General features: G+C 37.5%; 1 protein-coding gene across 4 annotated transcripts in view; it reads right to left on the bottom strand.

The window, feature by feature from the left end:
• The window catches only part of ICE2 (interactor of little elongation complex ELL subunit 2), a 65976-nt gene continuing 52792 nt past the window's right edge, over positions 12700-25883 (bottom strand). For all 4 annotated transcript variants that reach the window (XM_013967103.2, XM_013967104.2, XM_005685696.3 and 1 more), the window contains 4 exons: positions 21404-21488; positions 19882-19932; positions 16531-16789; positions 12700-14814 (listed from right to left, as the gene is read on the bottom strand). In XM_013967103.2, the coding sequence (XP_013822557.1) occupies positions 14692-14814; positions 16531-16789; positions 19882-19932; positions 21404-21488 (518 nt within the window). In that variant the 3' untranslated portion in view covers positions 12700-14691. The remainder of the gene's footprint in view (positions 14815-16530; positions 16790-19881; positions 19933-21403; positions 21489-25883) is intronic.

The following is a 25883-nucleotide window of genomic DNA, read 5'->3' on the forward strand; positions in this document are numbered from 1 at the left end:
AAATGAACTAACAGGCCAACTGTTGAATCTCTCTCATGTTGCAAAGGACTTTAGATTTTTAATAACCTGAACCTGTGATAACATACTTAGGTAACTTAAGTATGGGACATTACACTGGGCATATTCAGATGCTATCAGCACTGATAAGGTTCAGAGTCCTTCCCATTTTGTAAGGGGACACTGGCAAACAGCAAGCAGTATGAAGCTGACTTTGCAACCCAAGAGGCCAAAGCTGGTGCAGGGATGCTATAGAAGGATGTTGGAAGCTAGGAGAGAACTAAGCTAGGTATCAAGGGAAGAGCTAAGGACATTATGATCTTTTAAACATTTCAAAGGACAAAAAGCAAAGATGAAATCAAGGTTATGTAGCTGGAACAACACAGAAGCAAACAGAAGGAGAGAAGGAGCCTGGCAGACGAGCTCCAGGTGAGCTGAAGTGGCATCTTGCCACACTTGCCTCTGTGGCCCACGGATGTGTGATACCTGGTGGTCAGGCTTGGTTGATGTGAAGGGCAGACATAGACGCTGAATCATCTCTCCCACTGCTTCAACCAACAATGCAAAAAAAGAAGACAAAAAGGAGAGGAGAGGAAGAAGATGACGGTGGAGGAGCGCACTGTGAGGGAGAATACTGTGGCACGGGGGAAAGGGCTGACAGTCAGCACGCCTGATCTTGGCACACCTGCCACCACTCACCAGCTCCACCTGAGTCTCTGCACCTGGGAACTAGGCATTTTAGCCCGGATCTTCAGTGAGGCTCTCGCTAGCTCTTAAATTTGTAAGACCTAGTTAAAAATACGCCAGTACTCTGACCTGGAAAATCCCATGGACGGAGGGGCCTGGTGGGCTGCAGTCCATGGGGTCGCTAGGAGTCGGAGACGACTGAGCGACTTCACTTTCACTTTTCACTTTCATGCATTGGAGAAGGAAATGGCAACCCACTCCAGTGTTTTTGCCTGGAGAATCCCAGGGATGGGGGGGCCTGGTGGGCTGCTGTCTATGGGGTCACACAGAGTCGGACACGACTGAAGCGACTTAGCAGCAGCAGCAGCAGTTAAAAACAGAGTTTAAAATTCTTTAAGACTCCATTAAAACAATCAGTGAAAGATTCATAATCTGACTTTATTACTCAAGCAGCAGGATTTTAGTTTGACTCCTTAACACTTTGGCAACTGGTTGTCCATGGGCCCTTGATAAGAATTCCTGATTGCTTTCTAACAGGGTGGATCTCAGGACTGTGTTAGAAGCAAAAGGCAAACAGATGGGTGGGCTGCTCTAAACAGCTCTAGTTGCACTTTTTTTCCTTTTCTTTTTTCAAATGAGAAGTTAGTCTTCCCCAAATCCCAATGCTCCACTCCCTAATTTGGAGATGAACCAGATGATTTCACTGGTCTTTCCCTTCTCTGGTTTCTGTGACTCATCAACTATAGCAACCAGGGTGGGGTTAAAATAAACAATGCTAATGCTCAGGTTATGCTGTAGCTCAAAAGGAAGGAATCTGAGAAAAACTGTTAGGATAGTCAAAGAATGAAAAAAAATAGGACTCATAATACTCCTAACTCATTCATCTTTCCCAGGAGATCATCCTATATCCAGTGCCCCTATTTTTCTTCTTTAATTAACAGCTACATGAATGTTTTGTTTATTGATGTGTATATTTTTCTATGAAAACTGGTAAAATGGTTAATGTAGTACAGAGAATGAAACACAATAACTCCAATTTCAAGATCTGGTGGAGGTAAATGAATAATTGTAATTTCACAAATGTATCAGAGATGAAATCAAAGTGCTAGGGAAGCCCAGGAGCAGTTAACCTTAGAGAAAGGAAGTGAGATAGTCCCTCTTGACCAATGCATTCAAGGTTACTCATAGCTATTAATACTTGAAGTCATTGTGAAATCATAAAAGAGGAAATGTAACATATACCAAAGTATTCCATATCCATGTGAAGGATCATAGTAGAGAGACATAGCTGTTAATTCTTAAAAAAATCATTCCATTACAAAAAAAGGTACAGAGGATTGGTCACTGGAGAAGGTGTGTCTACTTATTTAATGCCACTATTGTGAAAACTGTGGAAATATTTTTGACAATTCTTCACTTAAGTATTTCCCTCAGAGCCCAAGGCAAATCCTGGTCACTTGAGAGAAGTTTTCAGGAACAGCTAAAGGTCACTTTGAGACAAGGCTCATGACTCAGAGAGTAAAGGAGAGCAGAAGATACTGCCAACAGGGATTAAAAATGCATGAAGGGGTGATCAGGTACTTGTTTGATCACATTGTTCAATGGATGAGTAGTATCTTTTTTTTTTTTTTTCTAGTTTTAAGGAAATTGATTGTTCTGATATGAGGTCTGAAGTCAGCCCAATGAGGTTTTCAGAGTTTTTGAGATACTAAATATTCGCAGTTATATAACGCTATTTAAAAGTGGTTTCTTTCTTTTTTTTTGGTGAAAATGTCCAAAAATATAGTGGACTGAAATGTAATCTTCAATAATGACATAAATGAGGACTGAGGTATTTATATACCAACAAAAATTCTCAAAAACCCAATACTCCCACGGGCAAAGGAATGGTCAGGTTTGCTGCAGTTTCCAATGAATGACATCAGCTTCCTGTAAGTCTCCATCAAAATGAATTCAGTTAATACTGTTAATTTCTATTCCCTTCCAGAGCCTGTGGTATTCATGTGGGCATTCTGGAGAGCTGCAGCAAACTTAAGAAGGAAACTCAGACAGCTGAAGAGGAAAAGGATAAGGCACAGAGTTAGCGGATAGAGATCAGTCCAGAGACCTCCACCAGTCAGTCCTTACAAAGGTTGACCACTCACCTGGAGCTGCAATTATTCATCCTTCATAAACAGAGATCATTTCTCAGAATTGTTAACATTGCTTCTGTTAGTCTTTAAACAAAGCGGTCTGTTTATAAGTTAGGAACATTTTTTAAAAAGTCATTCACCTTGTATTGTTTAAAAAAAAACAACGAAGTCTGCACACACTCAATACTAAACTGAAAAGGAATGGAGAGGAGATGGAGGTATAGCCTGAGACCCACATGGGTTTTTAACTGGCTAAGTTCAATTTTCTCTTTCAAGGCTGTAGTAGCCATTTAAAATATTTAAACATTAACACAAATATCACACAAACATCAAAAAGTTCTGGGGAGGAGGTCATGCCATTACTCACCCAAATGCTCAAGTCTCTGAGGGAGGGCAACTTGGGTTTCAGCTTGGGCTCAGCTGCTGGGCTCACTTTTTCTTTTTTGCTTTTCTAGACGCCAGAGTCCAAGCATTAAAAGGTAAGGAGTCCAGTGAGATAAAAGTAACATTTAAAGAGTTAACCATTCTTTTTTAAGTGACCTTCTTGGGAGGATACCAACTCCCCCCGCCCCCCGCCCCCTGCCCCGATTTAGAATCCACTTCCAAATGATACAACTGGAATTTAATTCCCCAAAGGACAACTTTTGCAAAGGAACCTTTATCCCATTTAGCATAGCTTTGAGCTCTAGAGGAAGGAGAGCCATGTGACTTACCTTGCATGAGGATCTGTAGTACTGATTACCACCAGCTGTGATACGTCCAACTCCAGTAGACTTAAGATCTGCATTGTCTATATCACTGGCTTGGCCACATCGTTACATATGTGGTGGCAGGCGTATTTGGTACTGCAGAAACAAAGGTGAACAGATTGCCCGTAAGACTGATCACTACAGCCTCAAGTTTAGGCTGAAAAAATAGCCTTCCTTGATTTCTCTGCCCTCAGATTGCCCTAGTTTCCATTCTGCCTCCCAATCTAGCTGACATATTTCAGCCACAGTTTCCATTATAGAAGTTTAACCACGTGGCCCACCTCTACTGCCACCCTCATTAAAAAGCTTTTGATTATTCCCCATCTCAAGACAACGGCTTCTGTCTCTAAGAAGGCACTTGGGCCTTTTTATTGACAACTGCTCCCCAGCACACTTTCTTAGGTATATTTTGGTTCCTTCCCCATAAATACCCATGGCCAGGTCTTAGGCACCCTGGAAGGCCTGCCATTCCAACAAGTGGTGCATGTTTCTACCTCTGCAGCATGGATTTTACTGTCCCTCAGCTTGAAATTTCCCTTCCCATCTGACAAACTCCTTTCAAACTTCAGCTCAAATGATACCTCTCATTGATGTGATCTGACACTACTTCACATTTATACAGTGACTTACAGTTTAAAAACAACTTTTATATACATATATATGTATTATTTATTGGAAGACCACTAGAGCCTGTAGAATATGATGGGAAGGCATCAAATTCTGGATTTCACAGATGAAAAGACACAGGCTCAAAAGGAGAGAGATACTGCCTTAGCAAACGGTACAGCTGAGACTCACTCAGTGCTCTCTGCTTCCCACTTATCGCCTGCTTCTTCCAACAAACTCTGGACTGGTTACTTCTAAGATGCAGCTTCTCAGACCTCTCCAGGTTACAGCTGACAATTCCCCAACTGCTGGATGTGAATTAACTTTAGCAGGGGCTCCTGAGAGGTGGAAGGCTTGGCTGACAGCAAACTCAGCACTCCCTGATATGCAAAATGACATTTTGGCCCTAGGCACTTAGTAAGTTACACAGTCCTTGCTCCTTAGGAGTAAAAGTTTTCAGGCACTAGAGTGTAGCATTAAAAAAGAGCCAAAATGAATTAGGAACTGACCTACTACTTTATTAGCTTCCCAACATGCACACATATAGAGACATTCAAGCCTGATGCACTGTGATTACAGTCTCCCTTATCCTCTTCCTGAACTCAAAATAACTCATTGTGCAATTCTATGAGGCTGCATGTTGGAACTGGACAGAGATTGCTTCCCGCTGCCCACTGTGGCACTTGGGAAACTATAATTTGCATCACTTTTGGTGGGGCAGAGAGCAGATATACTTGGGAAATGTATTCAATTATTTATTTTTCACATTAGTAAAACTGCTGTTTGCATATTGTTGGAACCCAAGACTAGTTAAAAATAAAAAACAAAATCCATAAAATACATTCCATTTCTTATTTGTATAGAAATTGTTTACTTTCTCATTCAATAAAACAAAGATTGTAATCACTTTATTTTGGATTCATTTCTCACTTTCAGTTGGAAACTTCAGGAGTAAATTTAAATATTGTCCCATGGAAGATTATGCAGTCAGTAAGACTGTTCCTGGACACAACATGCTATTTATTCAGAGTCTCATCTAACAGGTTAAAATAAAAAAAACCTTAGTTTAGTGTCTGCAGTCTAATTTCAGTAGAAGTTTGTTGAAAGGCCTGTTTGCAGAGTGGGGAGGAATTGAGTTTACTTGACGTTGGAGAACATCCCTGCAGCTGGAGTGGCTTCCAGAGTTGTGTGAAAGAGTAGGTTTCTTTTCAGCATGCCAGTGACTTGTACATGGGTGGACACGGGTATCTCTTTGATAAGCTTTTTTTTTCTGTCACAGAAAGAATCACAGGTTATATATTCATGGGCAAACAAGCTTTGGGTGCTAGAAAGAAAATTTTTAAGAGGTTTTAAATACTGTATCTTCCAACTATTAAATCTAACCTGAATTTGAACTTACCCGGTTGCTCTTAAATGAGATATAGTAACATTAAATGAGTTAGTATTATAAAACTGTATCCAAAACATGGAACTTCAGTCTTTTTTGAGACGTGATTGGTATCAGTTCACTTCAGTCGCTCAGTCGTGTCCGACTCTTTGCGACCCCATGAATCGCAGCATGCCAGGCCTCCCTGTCCATCACCAACTCCTGGAATTCACTCAGAGTCACGTCCATCGAGTCCATGATGCCATCCAGCCATCTCATCCTCAGTCGTCCCCTTCTCCTCCTGCCCCCAATCCCTCCCAGCATCAAAGTCTTCTCCAGTGAGTCAACTCTTTGCATGAGGTGGCCAAAGTACCGGAGTTTCAGCTTTAGCATCATTCCTTCCAAAGAAATCCCAGGGTTGATCTCCTTCAGAATGGACTGGTTGGATCTCCTTACAGTCCCAGGGACTCTTGAGAGTTTTCTCCAACACCACAGTTCAAAAGCATCAATTCTTCGGCACTCAGCCTTCTTCACAGTCCAACTCTCACATCCATACGTGACTACTGGAAAAACCATAGCCTTGACTAGACGGACCTTAGTCGGCCAAGTAATGCCTCTGCTTTTGAATATGCTATCTAGGATGGTCATAACTTTTCTTCCAAGGAGTAAGTGTCTTTTCATTTCATGGCTGCAATCACCATCTGCAGTGATTTTGGAGCCCCCCAAAATAAAGTCTGACACTGTTTCCACTCTTTCTCCATCTATTTCACATGGAGTGACGGGACCGGATGCCATGATCTTCGTTTTCTGAATGTTGAGCTTTAAGCCAACTTTTTCACTCTCCTCTTTCACTTTCATCAAGAGGCCTTTTAGTTCCTCTTCACTTTCTGCCATAAGGGTGGTGTCATCTGCTTATCTGAGGTGATTGATATTTCTCCCAGCAATCTTGATTCCAGCTTGTGTTTCTTCCAGTCCAGCGTTTCTCCCAGTCCAGTGTTTCTCATGATGTACTCTGCATAGAAGTTAAATAAGCTGGGTGACAATATAAAGCCTTGATGTACTCCTTTTCCTATTTGGAACCAGTCTGTTGTTCCATGTCCAGTTCTAACTGTTGCTTCATGGCCTGCATACAGATTTCTCAAGAGGCAGGTTAGGTGGTCTGGTATTCCCATCTCTTTCAGGATTTTCCACAGTTTATTGTGATCCACACAGTCAAAGGCTTTGGCATAGTCAATAAAGCAGAAATCGATGTTTTTCTGGAACTCTCTTGCTTTTTCAATGATCCAGTGGATGTATGGCCTTTAATAAACATGAATTTTTATTTTTATTCAAAAACATTTTTAAAAATTGTTCTTTTTTTGGGGGGGGGGTTGGGGAGGGTGGGCCTCATGGGATCTGAGTTCCACAACCAGAGATTAAACTCTGGCTCTCAGCAGTGAAAGTGTAGAGTTCTAACCACTGGTCTGCCAGGGAATCCCTAAATACAAGTTTTTAAACTTCTTTTCTTCTGCAGGGTTCATAGCTGCCCATAGACTTTCCCTTGTGAGTAAAGGATCTAAGACTGAGTTACAGACAATTTAGCTGGTAGCTCACACAGTAAAGCATCTGTCTGCAATGCAGGAGACCTGGGTTCAGTCCTTGGGTTGGGAAGATCCCCTGGAGAAGGAAATGGCAGCCCACTCCAGTAGTCTTGCCTGGAAAATCCCATGGACAGAGGAGCCTGGTAGGCTACTGTCCATGGGGTCGCAAAGAGTCAGATACGACTGAGTGACTTCACTCTAGCTACATGCTGGAATATGGGGAGGCTCTTATCAGCACAACTTAGTAGGTGTCGATGGTACATCTGGAGGCTTGGCTAGTCCTGAGTTTGGTCTTAGGTTAGACATACATGTATGCAAATGTAATTGTTGCCTCCAAGGAGCATCTGTTTGAGGACTTTTACAAAATACTTGAAAGAGAATAATGTAGGTAAACAGCTGAAATTCATAATCTGTGGTATTATAATAGGCAGAGTAGGAATTTAAAGCAGAAAAATTTTGTTTTTAGGGTATTCAACTGTAAGGAATTTTCATGTCTGGGACTCTCAAAACATGAGCCCCTAATTCCCCCTGCCATTTCATTTAGGCACTTCTATTGCCTGATTGATTATTAAATCTAATTAGTCTTTTCCCCTCAGTCTTCATCCTTCTTGACCTTCCTATAATACCTGACACTGGAACAATACATTTTTCATAAACTTTCTCTAAAATAATCCCAAATTTATAAAGAAGCTGTAGAAATAGTACATATAGCTCCTATACACCTTTCACCAAGACTCCCTGTTAACCTTTCTCTGCTCAAGTCCCTCCAATTTGAGGCTAAGTTCATAGACATGATGTCTCATTACCATATTATACTTCAGTGTCTATTTCCTAAGTACAGGTCATGCTCTGACATAACCACATCAAAGGAAATGAACAAAGATACAACAGTCCTCCAGTGTTCTCTTTCTTTCATGATCATGACATTTTTTAAGATTAGTGGCCAATTACTTTACAGACTATGCCTTTGGGTTTCCCTGGCATTTCCTTATAATTTATGTATATTTGGCAAGAACATACCACAAAAATGGGTTTTAGGTGCACACCTAGAAACACACATTGCTGATTTTTCTCATTACTGGTGATACCAACTTTAAGCACTTGGTTAAAAGTTTCTGCAAGGTTTAAGCATTAAGTAAACTAATAAGCATGTTATGCTTATTATTAATAACTATCTGGCAGTGAGATTCTTTATGATTACTCAAATATTCTCATCTGCTATCAAGTTTTCACCCATTGCATTTAGCACTTTGATGGTTTTTAGCTTATTATTGTAATGGTTGCAAATTGGTGAGCTAATTCCATCATTCTCTCTAGTATATTGACATTCTACTACAGAATATTCCCTTTTGCCCCATTTTTAATTCATTCATATAAGTATGAACTTGTGGACTACTATTTTACTCAAAGGATTTCAATCTATCATTAATTCCTGCTCAAATGTCACCAGACCTGGGGACTCCTTTAAGCTAGCTCCTGTGTTCTCTTGACATGGAACCATCATTCTGTGAGCACATCCACAAGCTGATGTTCCAGGTTCATCTTCTTTTAATAATTTTATTTATTTATTTTTGGCTGTGTTGTCTTCATTGCTGCACAGGGTTTCTCTAGTTGTGGCGAGCGGGAGCTACTCTCTAGTTGTGGTACACAGGCTTCTCTCATGGAACAGGGGCTCTAGGGTGTCTGGACTTCAGTAGTTGCAGCAAGTGGGCTCTGCAGTTGCAGTTCTTGGGCTTTAGAGTGCAGGCTCAACAGTGGTGGTGCAGTATGTAGAGTCTCCTGTATTGGTAGGCAGGCTCTTCAACTACTCAACCACCAGGGAAGCCCTCCAGGTTCATTTTATAGTTTCCCTTCCCCATTCTCAGAACTAGTAATTTCTCCAAGGAGCATTAGTTTCTTTTAGTGATGAATGGGACTTAGAAGGTCTGGATACTGGTGCTAGGTATGTTCATTACTACCAGAGTGCTATTGCTTCTAGACTCTATCAGCAGAATTAGGCAGTATGGATGCATACGTAGACACATATCTATTTCACCATCTCTCTATTAAGTACCATGAATTCATTTCCAATTCCAGATCAATACCACAGGGTTTTTCCCATTATTCTCGGTGTATTTGCTTGCTCAATTAATTTGGTATATAACCAAACTCCCAGCTACTTGAGCCAAAAAAAGGGGGAAGGAGAGGAAAGAAAAGAAAAAAGGCCACCTTGGTTCCAGACATGTCCCAGTTTCTTAGTATGTCAGCCCAAAGGTGGGCCCCTAACATTCCTGTTTCTCCTAAGTTGCAGACCCACATCTTCAGTCTATAGGTTCTGTAGGATACTGCCAACATTTGGTTGAAAACATAACTAGTTGTCTTTTTACCCCATCCATATTCTCCCTCTAATATTTTCATAATACAAAATAATATGAAGTCTTTCTCCTTTCTGAATAAATCATTATATTGTAACTCTTACAAATGATATTATCTTGCTCAAAAAGCCTTCAATATCTCTTTACTTTATAAATTTATTATTATTATTTTGGCCATGCTGCATAGCTTGTGGGATCTTAGTACTGCCCCTAGCAGTGAAGGTGTAGAGTTCTAACCACTGGACTGGCAGGGAATTCCCTCTTCATTGCTTTTAGAATCAAATCAAACTATCTGGGAATAATCGTCAATCCCTTCCACTACCAAGCTTTAACTTAACTCAACTTCATCCTCCATTTATCATCCTTTGTTGTTGTTCAGCTGCTAAGTCGTGTCCAACTCTGTCACCCCATGGACTGCAACACACCAGGTGTCCCTGTCCTTCATTATCTCCCAGTTTGCCCAAATTCACATCCATTGAGTCAGTGAGGCTATCTCACCATCTCATCCTCTGCTGCCCTCTTCTTGCTTTGCCTTCAATCTTTCCCAGCATCAGGGCCTTTTCCAATGAGTTGGCTCTATGTGAGGTGAAAGTGTTGGAGCTTCAGCATCAGTTCTTCCAGTGAATATTATTTAGGGTTGGTTTCCTTTAGGATTGACTGGTTTGATTTCTTTGCTGTCCAAGGGACCCTCAAGAATCTTCTCCAGTATCACAATTTCAAAGCATCAATTCTTTGGCATTCAGCCTTTTTTATGGTCCAACTCTCACATCCATACATGACTACTGGAAAAACCATAGCTTTGACCATAGGGACTTTTATCATCCTTTACCCTCATGCTTATTAAATGAGCATATTAGCTACTTCCTAAAATCAGTTCTTTTCATGAAAATTTCTCTCATGCTCTAATGCTTTGCTTCCTCTTTATCCACATTAGTATTTTACTTGTTTTTCAAACATAGCTTAAAGGTCATTCCTACCATGAGTTTGCCTTACTTCTAATTATCCCCTTTTCTTACTCCTGTCACTATTGTGCTACTTGGATATCCTTCTCTGTATTACAGCTAATTGTGTATACTTATCTGCCCAACTAGGTTAGGAAATCCCCTTAAGGCAGAAACCAGTATTATCGTTAAATCTCAAGAGACTGGTATAATACACCCAAATGATGCTCAAATCTGGACTATCGATTAAAGAGAGGACAAAGTTTTGACAGGTGTTAATAAATGCAAGAAGATATAGCTTTACGTGGTAAAAACATGCAGGTAGGGACAAGAAAGGCTAATCTGTGTTGGTAAAGCTGGGATGGAGCAGATGTTGCCTTAATGCAGGGTTTGGGAGAGTTCTGAGACCCATGGCAATGGTGTGGCACTGCCATACTGGAGTGTGTTTCTTAAAGTGGATAAGAATCCACCTGTCAATGCAGGGGACACGGGCTCAATCCCTGGTCTGGGAAGATTCCACATGCCAAGGAGCAACTAAGCCTTTGCAGCACAACTACTGAGCCCGCATGCTGCAACTACTGAAGCCCATGAGCCTAGAGCCTGTGTTCCACAAGAGAAGCCACTGCAACGAGAAGCCCATGCACTGCCATAGAGCAGCCCTGGCTCTCTGCAACTAGAGAAAGCCTCTGTGCAGCAATGAAGACCTAGCAGGGCCAAAAATAAACAAATTTTTAAAAAGAGTCTTAAAACATACCTACTCTTTAAAAAAATAATAATTCGTGATTTTAACTAGCTAAGTTTTGGGCTAATTTTTTTAAATTATTTTCAATTGGAAGATAATTGTTTCACAATATTGTGTTGGTTTCTGCCATACATCAACATGAATTAGCCATAGGGATACATTATATGCTCTCCGTCTTAAAATTCCCTCCTACTTCCCACCCATCCCACCCCTCTAGGTGTCACAAAGGACTGGATTTGATCTCCCTGTGTCATATAGCAAATTCCCACTGGCTATCTATTTTACATATGGTAACATATGTTTCACGGTTACTCTCTCAATTCATCCCATCCTCTCCTTCCCCCACTGTGTCCATAACTGTTCTTTGTATCTGCATCTCCTTTGTTGCCCTGCAATTAGGTTTGTCAGTATCATCTTTCTAGATTCGGGTTAATATAAAGTATCTTTCTCTTTCTGACTTACTTTACTCTGTATAATAGGCTCTAGGTTCATCCACTTCATTAGAATTGACTCATATGTGTTCCTTTTTATAGCTGAGTAATATTCCATTGTGCGTATGTACCACAGCCTGTCTGTTCATCTGTCAGTGGGCATCTGTTGCTTCTGTGTCCTAGCTAGTGTGGGATAGTAATAGTTTATTTATTATACAGTAATAATAGCACACCCAGTCCAGAATTCAAGGAATACAACTGGTGAAAGGAAATGAACGTGTTAAGCAAGCTCTCTTGCTCTAGTCACACTCCTCTTCATACTTTCTAAGTAGCGTATTTACAAAGTATCCCATGAGGAACCTGGAAGCCATATTTTACTCCCCCTACCAACTATATCACCAGGTTGTCAGTCTTTTTCTCTTATCACTTGAGCCTGATCCTATTTTTATTACTTTAATTCATTTTTCAATTATTATAACATGACTTTGCACTTTTCTACTTCCCTACAGTCTTTCCCAGCTCCATTCCATTCTCTATATTAATGCCAACAAGAACTTTCTCAAAATTATACCTGATCATGCTATTTATTTTTATTAAAAATCACTACTAGTTCCCACACTGCAGAGGACAAAATTCAAATGCCGTAGCACAGTGCGCCTGCTCCTGTCCTATGGCTTTTTCTCTCGTCTCCCACGTTCACAGCCTACACTCTGGCTGGCTTTCACCTCTGCATATGCTGCTTTCTTTCTGTGTGGAAGACTTTTCCTTCTTTCCTTGTAACTCTTACTTATTTTTAGAGGCTCAGCTCAAGGTTTATCCAGAACTTCCTCCTTAATTATCAGGTCCTGGTTAGATGACTTCCTTACTTTACTTTTTTGGGGTACTTACCACAAAGATCAGTATTGTGTCTTCCACTAGAAGGTTAGCTCATGAGAAGACCAAAATCTATCTTCGATACTGAGATATTCATCTATTCATATATTCAAGTTCTATCTGCTGAGCGACTATGTATTATGTATGTTATACACAAGTGAACAAAACAAATATGCCCCACCTTGGCATAGCTTGTAGTCTATTTAAGAAGAAAGATAGTAATAAGTAAAATAAACAAGTATTCTGATATATGAGTAAGAATTTTATGAGAGTAAACACGGGGACCAATTTTAGGTTGTGTGGCACACAGGTACACTCAAACATTTACTGAATGAAATGTTTATACCTTCACCACAAAGATGTAAGTGGGCCAGGCTCATTATATCTTTGCCAACACTGACTGTTTTTGTTTTTTTTAAAACATCTTTGCTCATACTGTCAATGTCACTTTCTTGCTTATACAGTCTCAGTACTAAAAATCAATAAAAAGAACACAAGACAAGTTCAAATATACATTAGAAAAAAGAAGCTTGATTCAGCACAAGTGGAAAACAAAAACTAGCTTTATATATATTATCAGAGTTACTCTAATACATGGCTAAGATAATTTTAAAATAATCTCTTGTAAGAGCACACATTTTATTAAGTAAAAACTAATACTAAAAAAATGAAAGCCATGTCTTTCTGGTATTCAGAAGTCTGAAGCAATCATTGCTTAGCTTTTCTAAAAGAGCAAATTACTAGGGAATCCCTGCCTTTCCCCTGGTTCACTGCCAAATGACTCAGAAGTGGAGTATTTCAGGAAATATGGGTATGTGACAAAAGTAAAAAAAAAAAAATCATGACCACTTGAAACAAAGCTCAATATTTTAAAAAGGGAATGGCAGGATGAGGAAACTATATATTAAAATACATAAGTCAATTTCATTAATAACTAGTCATTAAAATATTATATAACCAACCAAAAAACTCAAAACAAAACTTGGTAGTAAAAAGAATATTTAAATGCTACTTACAACAGCTGAGAAGGTTGCTGGGGCTAATTTCTTGTATTAATATAACATGCATAAAAAATTCCAAAAACAAAATTTTCCCTTGGATTATAAAGCTTATATTTTATAAATGATACACATATTTAGTGCAGATTAAAGAACAGGAATACAAGAGTTCATCCCTTCATAAGTACAAATAGTTGGCTATAATAACATTAAATGACTGGCCCTTTCCTAAATTCACCCTCATGGTCCTGAAAATTTTAAATCAATTAGTATAGACGAGGAAAAAGAGCTTCTGTTTTACCACACGTTAGTCTTTCTAGCTGAAATATGAGATTTCTCTGGAAAATACACTCATCTGTTTGTTTTTAGTAGTGTATTTCAACACCTAGCCAGGATTTGTGCCAAGGGACAGAGGCAGTCACCGAACCTGTTACACCACAAGCTTTTTTTTTAAACAAACTGATGATTGCCCAACAAAAAACTGTTAACTTCCTTGTGAATTTTCATAGGCACAGAGCTTTTTATTTTTCTTTTTGGCTTCTGCAATGGAATTTCACCAGTCTTTAAAGGTATTAACTTCGTAACCTGCAACAATCATCATTTTAAATCAGTAGAGAAAAACTGTCAGATGGGTCAGAAATAGAATTTCCGTAAATCAAAATTATCTGACAGTACCAAGATTTAACCTTTTGAGCAAACCCCAATAGACCAGCATTACAACTGAAATGATTAACCTAATGTGCAGTTGTTAAGTCATGTCCTACTCTTTGCGACCCCATGGACTGTAGCCTGCCAGGTTCTCCTGTCCATAGGATTCTCCAGGCAAGAATACTGGAATGGGTTGCTATTTCCTCCTCCAGGATTAATCTAATACATTATAATATATATTGCTCTTGAAAGAGCAGATTATTTTCCTACTTACAATTTTTTGCTAAAGGTCTAGTATAAAAATATTTTCTTCTCTCTATATTTCCCTGCCACGATAATGCTAAAACATATCTATAGTCTCCTCAAACCTCAGGTGTTAAGGGCATATTAGCCTGTTTGAGTTGGAACACTGCTTCACATAGTCAAAGTGTCTTTTTGTTTTCTTTTAAGGCACTCTAAGAACTCTCAAGGACAGTAAAACAAAAACATTCCTGTTGCCTACAGATCTTTCAGATATATTTTCCCTCAAAATTTTCTAAACTAAATGTTGTGATAACTGGTTTTTCTTTGTTTTCCATGGTACAGTCTTAAGTTATTTTTCTTTTACTTGAAGCCACTCCTTCATTTTCAACTTGCTGAGCAGGCAGGCTTTTCGTTTCCACGGAAACTGAATTCCTGTGGCTTCGGGTAGGCATTCTTGTTCCACCAGTCTAGGAGAAGAAGCAAAGAACAGGACAGTTTAACATGTTTACAATACAGTCAACTCTATTGTTTATATTGCAAATTGTCCTTTATATATTTTTAGCTTCTAGCCACTTAACTGCCTCTAAGCAAGCTTTAATCTGACAGTTTTAAAGTATGACATTTTCAAATAACAATCAGGAAAGCAGACAAATCAGGGTAAACCAAGAGAAGTGAAAAGGAAAATCACTCTTCTGTGTTGAATCTGGAAAAGTTTGAAATGTTAAATGAGGAAATGAAGGAATGACAGACCTTTAGAACAATGTGCTTACAATAACGGAACTGAAGGACAGTAGGAAAGAAGAAATGAAAACTAAGAAGGGAGGGGAAGGAACTATAAGGTCAGCGATGGTAAAGACGGAGAAGAAATTATGAACTGGAGAAACAGCCAACGAGTAAGAAAAACACAAGAGTCCAAAGGAGAAGAAAGATACAAAGAATAAATGTGAAAGAAAGAGAAAATAAGACTCCAGTTTGAAATGAAAACTGAAAAATACCCAACAAAAACTGTAGCTAAAATGGCTTAAAATACTGATAACTCATTCTTTCACTTGTCTATTCTTTCACTTGTCTATTTTCACAAGTCTATTCTTTCACTTGTTCCAACTAATTAACCACATTTATGTATTTTCTTGGCCAAAGTTAACAATGTACAAGAAGTTGTTATTTCTAAAAGGATTCTCTCAATAATAAGAGTGGAGAATTGAAAAATATAAACAACCTTTGTAAACCATAAAACCACTGTAAATTACAAAATAATCCTCAATATCTGCATTCTAGCTATTTCTCCAAAGGAATTTTGGACATTTGCAGATTAATACAGAAAGAAAAAAAAAAACAGAAAATATCCACATGATATAAAAGCGATAGATGTTGTTGAGTGAAATATTGAGAAGAATAGAGGAATCAATAATTTTGACTCAAAGATTTTTGGCAGCAGGGAAGGAAAAGTCGGATTCACTCACAGAGAAGAAAAGTTTTCCTTCAACTAAACTCGAACTGGAACTTCTTACATGATATAAAGAATGGGCTACATGGTAAACAGTATCTCTAACCATGGTTTTACAAAAGTTTCTGAGAAATAACATTCAACTGTTATTTCTAGGAAGGATGCTATAAAGAGTATAACATTAATTATAACTAAAATATTGAGTTATAAAAAATACTTTAAAACATTAAAACACAATTTACTTAACATTTTATTGTACTTTTAATAAGGCACTGCAGTCACTAATTACTAACACTTGCTTTTATATTTTTCCATATCCTACTTATCAATTTTTAATTGCATCACCATAATTTTATTCTATGTATTCTTCTGCAAATTGCCTCAAATATTTCATGAAATAAAAAAGTATACATAAAAACTGCAAAAAAATTATAACTCTGCTTTTCATAGGAACATAGGGCTTTAACTATGTGGTTCCCTTGCTTATGCCCTCACTGGGCAGGCTAATAGAATTTTCTTTAGCTGACTATAAACCTTACAAAAAACAGAGAGTTCTGCTAAAATGACTGGGTTCACAAGAGCATACAACTTCACCTATCCTACCAATAAACATTGTTTTTAGAATGGTGTTGTGATTAACATGGCAAATATGGACATCAGGTTGAAAAGCATAGTTAGTGAAGTAGATTAATAATAAACAACCGAGTGGAACATTTTATTTCAGAAAAGATCCTACCTTTTGTTGTGCTGTGGGACCCAGTGACTTAGGTGGAAAAGTACAAGGTATTCTTCCATGATGGATATGATATGGTAATAAGAGACTGGGATCTAAAGGGACCCAGGGAACTGAGAGGCTGGAAGGCACACCAGGAAGGCTGCAATGTGTTTTATGCAAATTGTATGCTGTCCTAGTGACTTTTCCATCAGAGGTTTTGTAGATCAAGAGCGAAGAATCTTCTGCGGCGTGAGACAACAAGTAGGAACCCTCCTGCAAACTAAATTCACAGTAAAACTCAACTGACTGATTCACTGTGTCAATTTCAATAGCACTTTCTTAATCATGATCTATTAACAAAATAAAAAAAAAACAATTAGGGGAATGGGACATCATCTCTAAAAACACTCTGATGATCAAATAAGAATTTAAGAATCTTCTAATCTATTTTCATGGCTTTTCAGCAACTAGTTTTAGTTCTTATTCCAAGTTCAGGATATATAATTACTTTCTTTTCATTGTTATGTCAGTCAATTTGGAAGTTTTCAATAATTTAATGCAAAACAAATAGTCTCCCTAATTCTCTAATTCCTGGACAACACATAACGAAAAGTACACAGACATATGAGTATGTAAGAACATATACATACCATTTCTATACACAACATTTAATTAAACAAGCACTGTACCTACTTTCTGTCTACTAATAGGTGAACAGAGATAGAAAGGTGAATGTGACACCCTACACTGAAAAGTTTAAAATAAAGCAGCAGAAACAGTTAACAGAACAATCACAATATGAGAGGCCCTGACATTCAGAAAACGAAGATCATGGCATCTGGTCCCATCACTCCATGGGAAATAGATGCGGAAACAGTGGAAACAGTGTCAGACTTTATTTTCTTGGGCTCCAAAATCACTGCAGATGGTGACTGCAGCCATGAAATTAAAAGACGCTTACTCCTTGGAAGAAAAGTTATAACCAACCTAGATAGCATATTGAAAAGCAGAGACATTACTTGGCCAACAAAGGTTCGTCTAGTCAAGGCTATGGTTTTTCCAGTGGTCATGTATGGATGTGAGAGCTGGACTGTGAAGAAAGCTGAGCATCGAAGAATTGATGCTTTTGAACTATGGTGCTGGAAAAGACTCTTGAGAGTCCCTTGGACTGCAAGGAGATCCAACCAGTCCATTCTGAAGGAGATCAGCCCTGGGATTTCTTTGGAAGGAATGATGCTGAAGCTGAAACTCCAGTACTTTGGCCACCTCATGCAAAGAGTTGACTCATTGGAAAAGACTTTGATGCTGGGAGGGATTGGGGGCAGGAGGAGAAGGGGACGACAGAGGAAGAGATGGCTGGATGGCATCACTGACTTGATGGATGTGAATCTGAGTGAATTCCGGGAGTTGGTGATGGACAGGGAGGCCTGGCGTGCTGTGATTCATGGGGTCACAAAGAGTCGGACACGACTAAGCGACTGAACTGAACTGAAGCAGTTAATAGGTACTGAATGTTTATCATGAACTAACTGTTGCACTGTTTATGTCCTTTTTGTCATTAAATCCTACACAACAGATCTTGAAGGGATAAAATTATTAACTTCATATTAGAGACAAACAAAAATTAGAGATGTTAATTAATTTGCCCAAGTTCTGAGTGCAGGACCTGCATATAAACCCAGGCAATCAAACACCAAAAAAAAAAAAAAACCATACCCTTAATTATAATCCTCTACTATCACAATAATAAGTTCTGTCAAATCTCCATTAAACCCTTTCTCCTTAGAAAGCTTTAAGGAATTCAGTGTACCAACATGAAGAGGTAAAAGGATATGATTGACATCCTGTGTGTTCCTTTTTTGTTGTTGTTTTTACACTCTTCTAGTGCAAAGGTACTATGGGGGATAAGTTCTTCCTCACAATCTATCATTAAAAACAAGGATTAATCATACTTATAATTTGTGAACCTTACCCATCAATGGCTTGTAAATGTGATTAAGGACACAATGTAACAACAAAAGCAAAAATGTGAACGATGTTACTTTGGAGATGGAGTAAGGGACTACAATCTAAGAAATATAGGTATTTTTCCAAAGAAGGCATACAGATGGCCAATACCATTAATTATCAGGGAAATGCAAATCAAAACCACAATGATATACCACCTCACTCCTGTCAGAATGGCTATCACCAATAAGACAATAAAATAAGTGTCAGCAAGGATGTAGAGAAAAAGGAATCCTTGTACACTACTGGTGGGATTATAAATTAGTGCAGCCACTAATGGAAATAGTAGGGAGGTACCTCAAAAAATTGAAAATTGAACTGTCATATGATCCAGCAATTCTACTCTTGGGTATCCATCATATATCAAAAAGATATATAAACACCAATGTTCACTGCAGTATTATTTATAAGAACCAAGACAGGGAAGCAAGTTAAGCGTCTACTGATGAACAGATATATAAGATGTGACATAAGTACAATGGAATACTACTCAGTCATAAAAAATGAAATATTGCATTTGCAGCAACATGGCTGTTATCTAGAAGGTATTGTGCCATGTGAAATAGGTCGGAAAAAGACAAATACCATATGATCTTACGTATATATGGAATCTGAAAAGCAAAAGAAATAAAATTAAGATAGACTTACAGATACATAAACAAAAGGGTGGTTGCTGACTGGGGGTAGTATATGTGTGGAGAAACAGGCACAGGGGGTTTAGGAGGTACAAACCTCCAATTATAAATAAGTCACAAGGATGTAACACACAGCATAAAGAATATAATAAATACTATTGTAACAACTTGTATGGAGATATATGGTTATTAGACTTATTGCAATCACTTCATAATGTATGCAAATATCAAATCACTATCTAGTATACCTGAAACTAACATAATATTGTACACTAACTATATTTCAATTAAAAAGAAAAGAAATACAAGCAGCCACTAGAAGCTGAAAATTAGGCAAGGAAACAACTGCCTCCTAAGAGCCTCCAGAAGGAGCCAGCCCTGATGACACAAGTTTAGTCCAGTGAAGAGAATTTCAGATCTTTGAGCTCCAGGACTATAAGAGAATAAATTTGTGTTGTCTGAAGCCATTAAGTTTGTGATAATTTGTTACAGTGGCAATAGGAAGCCATTGTAATAGCTGTACAGAAAAAAATGTTTAACTGTAAGCCCAGTAAAGCCAGATGCTATTATATTTCCTTCTTATTTATATTTCCACAATTCCACTTTGACACAACAGAATAAATTTTGTATTTCTAGGTTATTTTCTGTCTATTCCTAACAAGATGTATTCAAAGTTTTTCCACCCAAGAAAATTAGACATATCAATGACAAACGCCTCCAGAGTACTTACCTACTTAATTTTCTTAGAATATGTTGGAGGATGTTAAATAAACTTGAAATCCTATTAAACAGAAGAAATCCAAATAAAATTAAGGAACAAAAACCTTAATCTTAAGAACTATAACTCCTCAGGAAGAGAAATGTCTCAATAACAAAAGAAAACAACAGATGAAATAATGTAAAACAAATATCAAAATGTATTTCTAACTTGACTGAATTTTAGTATTCACTTCATTTTTGCCATTTTCTGATTTCCCTTAAAAATCATAAAGTATTTTGGCTTGTGTCAGTCAGAACAGTGATCAGTAAAGAGATCACTATTTTATCTTCAAGCTATGATTTTTTTTAAAGAATGTATTTCCCTTTGTGTTTTTTTAAAAAAATGTTTTTGTTTTGTTTTTATGGTTGTACCATGCAGCATATGGGATCCTAGTTCCCCCACCAGGGATCAAACCCCCCTGCACTGGTTCACAGAGTCTTAACCACTGGACTGACAGGAAAGTCTCTCAAACTATAAACGTTTTAATAAGTTTATAAGTTTAAAATTTTTGAAATAAGTTTTAAAAGTTTAAAAAGTCTTTAGCACAATTAATCTGCAGAAGAGTTTGCCTTTTAGAGATGGTGGTGGTGAATTTCAAAGAAATTGAGAGGTACTTTAAATGAATAAAAGGAAATGAAATATAAGATATTGATTTAAATATCTCTTCTAAACCTACATTCATTCTCTTGATTATTTATTTAAAAATGGTTTTCATTGGGAGAGGTAGAGCAGGCAGTGCATAAATGTATGGAAAAGCTTTTCTATTCACATATGTAAATAAAAAGTTACCCATCAAAAGAAGTAATACTTATAACAGATTTTTAAGTATAAGCAAAGAAGTCAAACTTGAATCTGCAGCCTTCAAAAACTATGACAAGCCCCAAAGCTGGAACTACAGAACTAATATAAGTCAGGGCAATTTCCCATCCTTTCAGATGAATCAAACATATTAACTATCAAAGCTGTCATCCTAGCTCAGCAGTGCGCTCTGGGGAAAGTCACTCCAAGTTCCAGTTTCCTCATGTATAAAATGGAGATTAAAGGTACCACCAGCTTTTTCTGGAAAGTTGTGAGATGCAAATTAAATTAATTTCAATCTGATATACAGTAATAGTTGGTAGAAGAACAAATTTTTAGAAGTTAGAATACCTGAATGAGTGTTTATATCCCTGAGCTCAAAGTCTGACTGGCCTATTTTTTCCCACCTCTGGAAAGAAGTGAAATATGTATGCCCATAGTTCACTAAGATGGAAGACTCCTCTATTGTTTTAGCCTCCTTTGTCTTAAGCAGAAATACTGGTGCCACTAGAACATTTAATTTGGAGATGGAAATGATTAATGTGAAATGGATCACAAACTGCGTCAAGGAAAGCCCCAGTTTATAAAAGGATGAAAGTCTTGAAAATAAAAAATTTAAACCAATATTTAGTGATAAAGGATAATTAATAATCATGTTAACAAGCTTTTAAATTCCAACCACAAAATTTCTTACTTGAGTGCTGAAAGTTTTTCTTTCAATTCTTCTGAGGTAATTTCTTCAAGCAGGAAAAGCTTTGATGTAAACGCATCAATATGTCCTAAAATAAAAGATCAAACTTAAAAAGAACAATTACTGTATTTAAAAATCAAAAAAGCTAAGCTATCCAATCTTTTTAAAGATGTTTTTACACAAATATCATAATTATAAAGGAACTTTATATTCTAAAAAGAGAAATAGACATTTTATTAAGTATATTAAGTAAAGCTGTATTTTAAAATAACAGGAGAAGTCAGATTATAAAGGAATATATATTAATTCTAAAATATTTGCTGAACATAGAAAAGTTTATACACGTCCACATCAAAAAAATCATCTCTAACTCTACAACTGAAGAACAACAACTGTTGAAATAGTGGTTTCTAATTTCTACTAAAGTTGCATTTTTATGGAAATTAAATTTTTAGAGAGCTTCCCAGGTGGTGCTGGGCTTCCCAGTGGCTCAGCAGTAAGGAATCTGTGTGGAATGCAGGCACCACAGGACATGTGGGTTTGATCCCTGGATCAGGAAGATTCACTGGAGCAGGGCATGGCAACCCACTCCAGTATTCTTGCCTGGAGAATCCCATGGTGGCCTACAGTCCACAGGGTTGCAAAGAGCCATGACTGAAGTGACTTAGCATTCATGTATGCACATACCATAATATTATAAAAGCAAGCAGATAAAATAAAATTTATAGTTTGGGTATGATAAATACATTTCTCAGACCAACTTGGTTAAGGTAAAAACTTGGCTTAATTATTCACAATAGCCAAGATGTGCATAACCTGTGTCCACCAACAGATGAAAGGATAAAAGTGTGATACACACACAAATAATGGAATATTATTCATCCATGAGAAAAAAGGAAATACTGCTATTTGCAACAACATAAAGGACATTGAGGACACTATGCTAAGTGAAATAAGTCAGAAAGAGAAAGATAAATACTGCATGATAACTTATATGAGGAATCTGGGGGAATAAAAGTCAAACTCATAGAAAGAAGTAGAATGGTGGTTCTCAGGGGTTGGGGGCTAAAAGAGTACAAACCTTCAGCTACAAGATGAATCGGTCTGAGGATCTAATGTATGACACAGTGACTCTAGCTGATAATAGTAGATTATATAACTGATATTTGGTAAGAGAGTAGAACTCAAATGTTCTCATCAAAAAAAAAAAAACAAACCTGGAGGTGCTGGATTTGTTAATTCAACTAGATGAGAGGAATTCTTTTACAATGTATACATATATCAAATCATTATGATATATGATTTAAATATCTTAAAATGTTATTAGTTATACTTCAATAAACCTTAAAAAAATCTAGCTTATTTTTTAATTAAAGCACATGATAGAGATTTCCTATGGTTAAAAAAAAAATCAAAATAGTCTGCTCCAAGTCTTACTTTCTTATAAACATGACCTAATTCTAGAATTCAAAGAAACAGCAAACTCTCATGATTACACCTGCACATGTTCTCCAACAAAACAGGTTGAGACACAACACTGAGGCCTTGGAATGTGCCAGGGAAGTGATACAAAAGATGGTGTTTAGTTAAATGTTACATAATCACATGAATACAAAACCCATGTTATTACACCAGTCAAAAACATCAATTGCTAAGAGTATAATACTCACTAATGATGAAAATAATATCACTTTAATTTTTTTAGCTTCCAAAATTTGGTTATCAAAACACGTGACCTGGAGAGTTGACATCAATCATAATGCAAAAAACCTGCAAATAATTTAGTATCTCATTTCTTATCTTGCCCCCTTTCATTTCATTTGCTTTGTGCTCATAAAAAAGAATTAGAAACATTTTTACCAGATACTTTTCTTCTAAGACAACAAATCTTTTCCCATGCCTACTTATTCTTTCCTGTGCCAAGTTTCGGTTTCACCTCTGCATTTCTAACACTCATTACACTGTGATGTTTCTAATAAAAAGGACACAGTTTCATGGTTTAAAGACTGTCAAAAGGCAATAAATATTAAGTACAATAAAAGAGTTTAGACATTTACTGAATGTGTCTTTGAGGAAACTCACAGTTCTTACCTTTTTAAAGCAATCTCAATGAAAAGTATGTATTATAGTATATGTCAAATACAGTTAGAAATATACAGAGAATACTGTACTAAGTTCTATGAGGGCTTCAATTCTCTCAACACTGGAACATTTTAACCAGTGGGCCTCAAATGAGTTCAGATGTTTATCTCCTAGTCTTTGGGGCAACTGCACAAGACTTGGGATGGCAACAGCTTCCTGGCCATTAAACCTTGTAGACTCTTCTGCATATCACAGTATGCTATCCAAATACTTTTTTAAGTGTGTCAAGGTTGGGAAGGTTAGTTAACACAAATCAAGGCTTTACATACATGCATGAATTCATACACATACACACACACACACACACACACACATATATAGGCAGGCCCTACTCTACATGTAGTAGGGGATGATAAAAATAATCATGCATAAGCCAAAATTATGCAAGCGATTTTAATAATCAATGGGAAAAATTACAATTGTTCCATTACCTTTACGATTTTTTGGTCAAAAGATTATAAATTCCCCATCAGCTATAAATGCATGGAGAAATGAAGACAGTAAAAACTAATCTTTATTTAGTAGACTATAAATTGCAAGCAATGAGATTTAAAGTATTATTTCATTATAAAACTCATTATTAAGAGTAGTCTGAATAGTGCTTGTCACCTTCTCCTGTTTCAACTTAGAGGGAGTTGTAACAACTCCCTATAAGAGTTAGGGAGCAAGCACCTATAAGATAGGGAGCAAGCGCTTTTTCTATGCTGTGGAGGAGGGTCACACTTGCTGATCATTGTTGGATCAGCTCCCAGCGTTATACCTTTTGCACTTTTAAGGTCATGAAATATCTCAAAGAGTTCCTTCAATGTAAAATACTGTGCCAGGGTCATTTCTTCATCCTTTATGCCACAAACACTTTCCTTATTTATGTGAGTCAGTTCACTTTCACTAAGTTCCTCTGGTGGCTTATCTTGTCTCTTGAACCTCAGCAGTGTCAACATTTCAGTTATTTCTTCTATAACTCCATTTATATTCAATTCAAATTCCATTTTCAGCAGTACGGTCTTTTGTTTCTTTGCTGTGCTTTAATCTTTGTTGGCCAATTCCCTCTTCTGATTATCCACTTTTACAAAACATCATGGAGTTTATCACTGGGAGACAAGGAGGGATCACAACTAGACATTTTGCTGTCTATGCATGATCTCAGTAACAGGTACACAGCGACCAAAAACACTGACAGACTCTTAAAGGAGTGATATGATTGGTGACAGGTCATGATGCATGTCTGTTATTTGTGTAGTGATCTGTGGACTAAAGAGTCAGCAGTAAAGCTGGTAGTTTACACAATTACAGTTGGTATACCTTTGTAACAGACACTTGTGGATATCAGAATAGCACAAAGGAAGGACGGCTTGTATGTCGACCATGCAGAACTGATATATATTAGATAACTGAAAAGTAGATACAGAAGTTGTGGTAAGATGACTCTGGGAATTTTCTTTAGAGAATACATATTAGTGTTTGGGGCAAGAGGGAAAAAAAGAATACAGCAATCTAAAGGAAGAGAAGAACGTGTTCATAGCAAAGCAGGCAAACAAAAAACAAGTATTTTTATTCTACCTGAGACTAGGAGCTACAGGAAAGGTATTCAAGGTATGGTCCCTGGACTACCAGCATCAGTACCACCTGAGAACAGGCTACAAACAGGCTAAAGTCTTAGGTTCCAATCCAGACCTACTGAATCAGACACTCCTAGGGTCAGGGCTGATAATCTTCAATCTAACATGCTCTACAAACGACTGCGACACACAGTCAATTTAGATAATTGCTGAACTAGAGTCCTATAAATCAATATACTCTTCAGTTCAGTAAGTGACATTTTCTATCTCTTGTGTTTTGTATGATACGCTATATCTGAACCTCTCAATCACACATGTAACCTTCTACTCTCACTTTTCTCTCCAAAAGATCTAATGCCAAAAATAAAAGAAAGAAAGCTCTAATGCACTGGTCCCCAGCTTTGATTTCTGAGAAGAAACTGTCTTAAATTTCTTTTAAATTTTGAGATCATAGAGCTGGGCAGGGAAAACTGACAATGAAATGCCACAGTTAAATGGAGGAGCAGTTAGCAAAGGTTGAGTGAGGAAAACACAGGTCACAACTTAGAAAGGACTAGGGTGCATGATTGCATGGGAAAGAAATACGAGCACGTGGAAATCTTCTGGTTAAGATTTCATCCCAGTTTCTAAGACACAATGAATTATTTGTATTCAGGCACACAGATTAACATTGTTATACACACAGTGCTTCATTTTTGTTACCTCTGACCTCCCTCCAACCCCGTTTTTTCCTAGCCCTGTTTAAGGTTTACAGCAAAGTTATAAACACTTAAAAATTGTGA

The sequence above is a fragment of the Capra hircus genome, chromosome 10 (assembly GCF_001704415.2).
Source record: "Capra hircus breed San Clemente chromosome 10, ASM170441v1, whole genome shotgun sequence".
Classification (NCBI taxonomy): Eukaryota; Metazoa; Chordata; class Mammalia; order Artiodactyla; family Bovidae; genus Capra; species Capra hircus.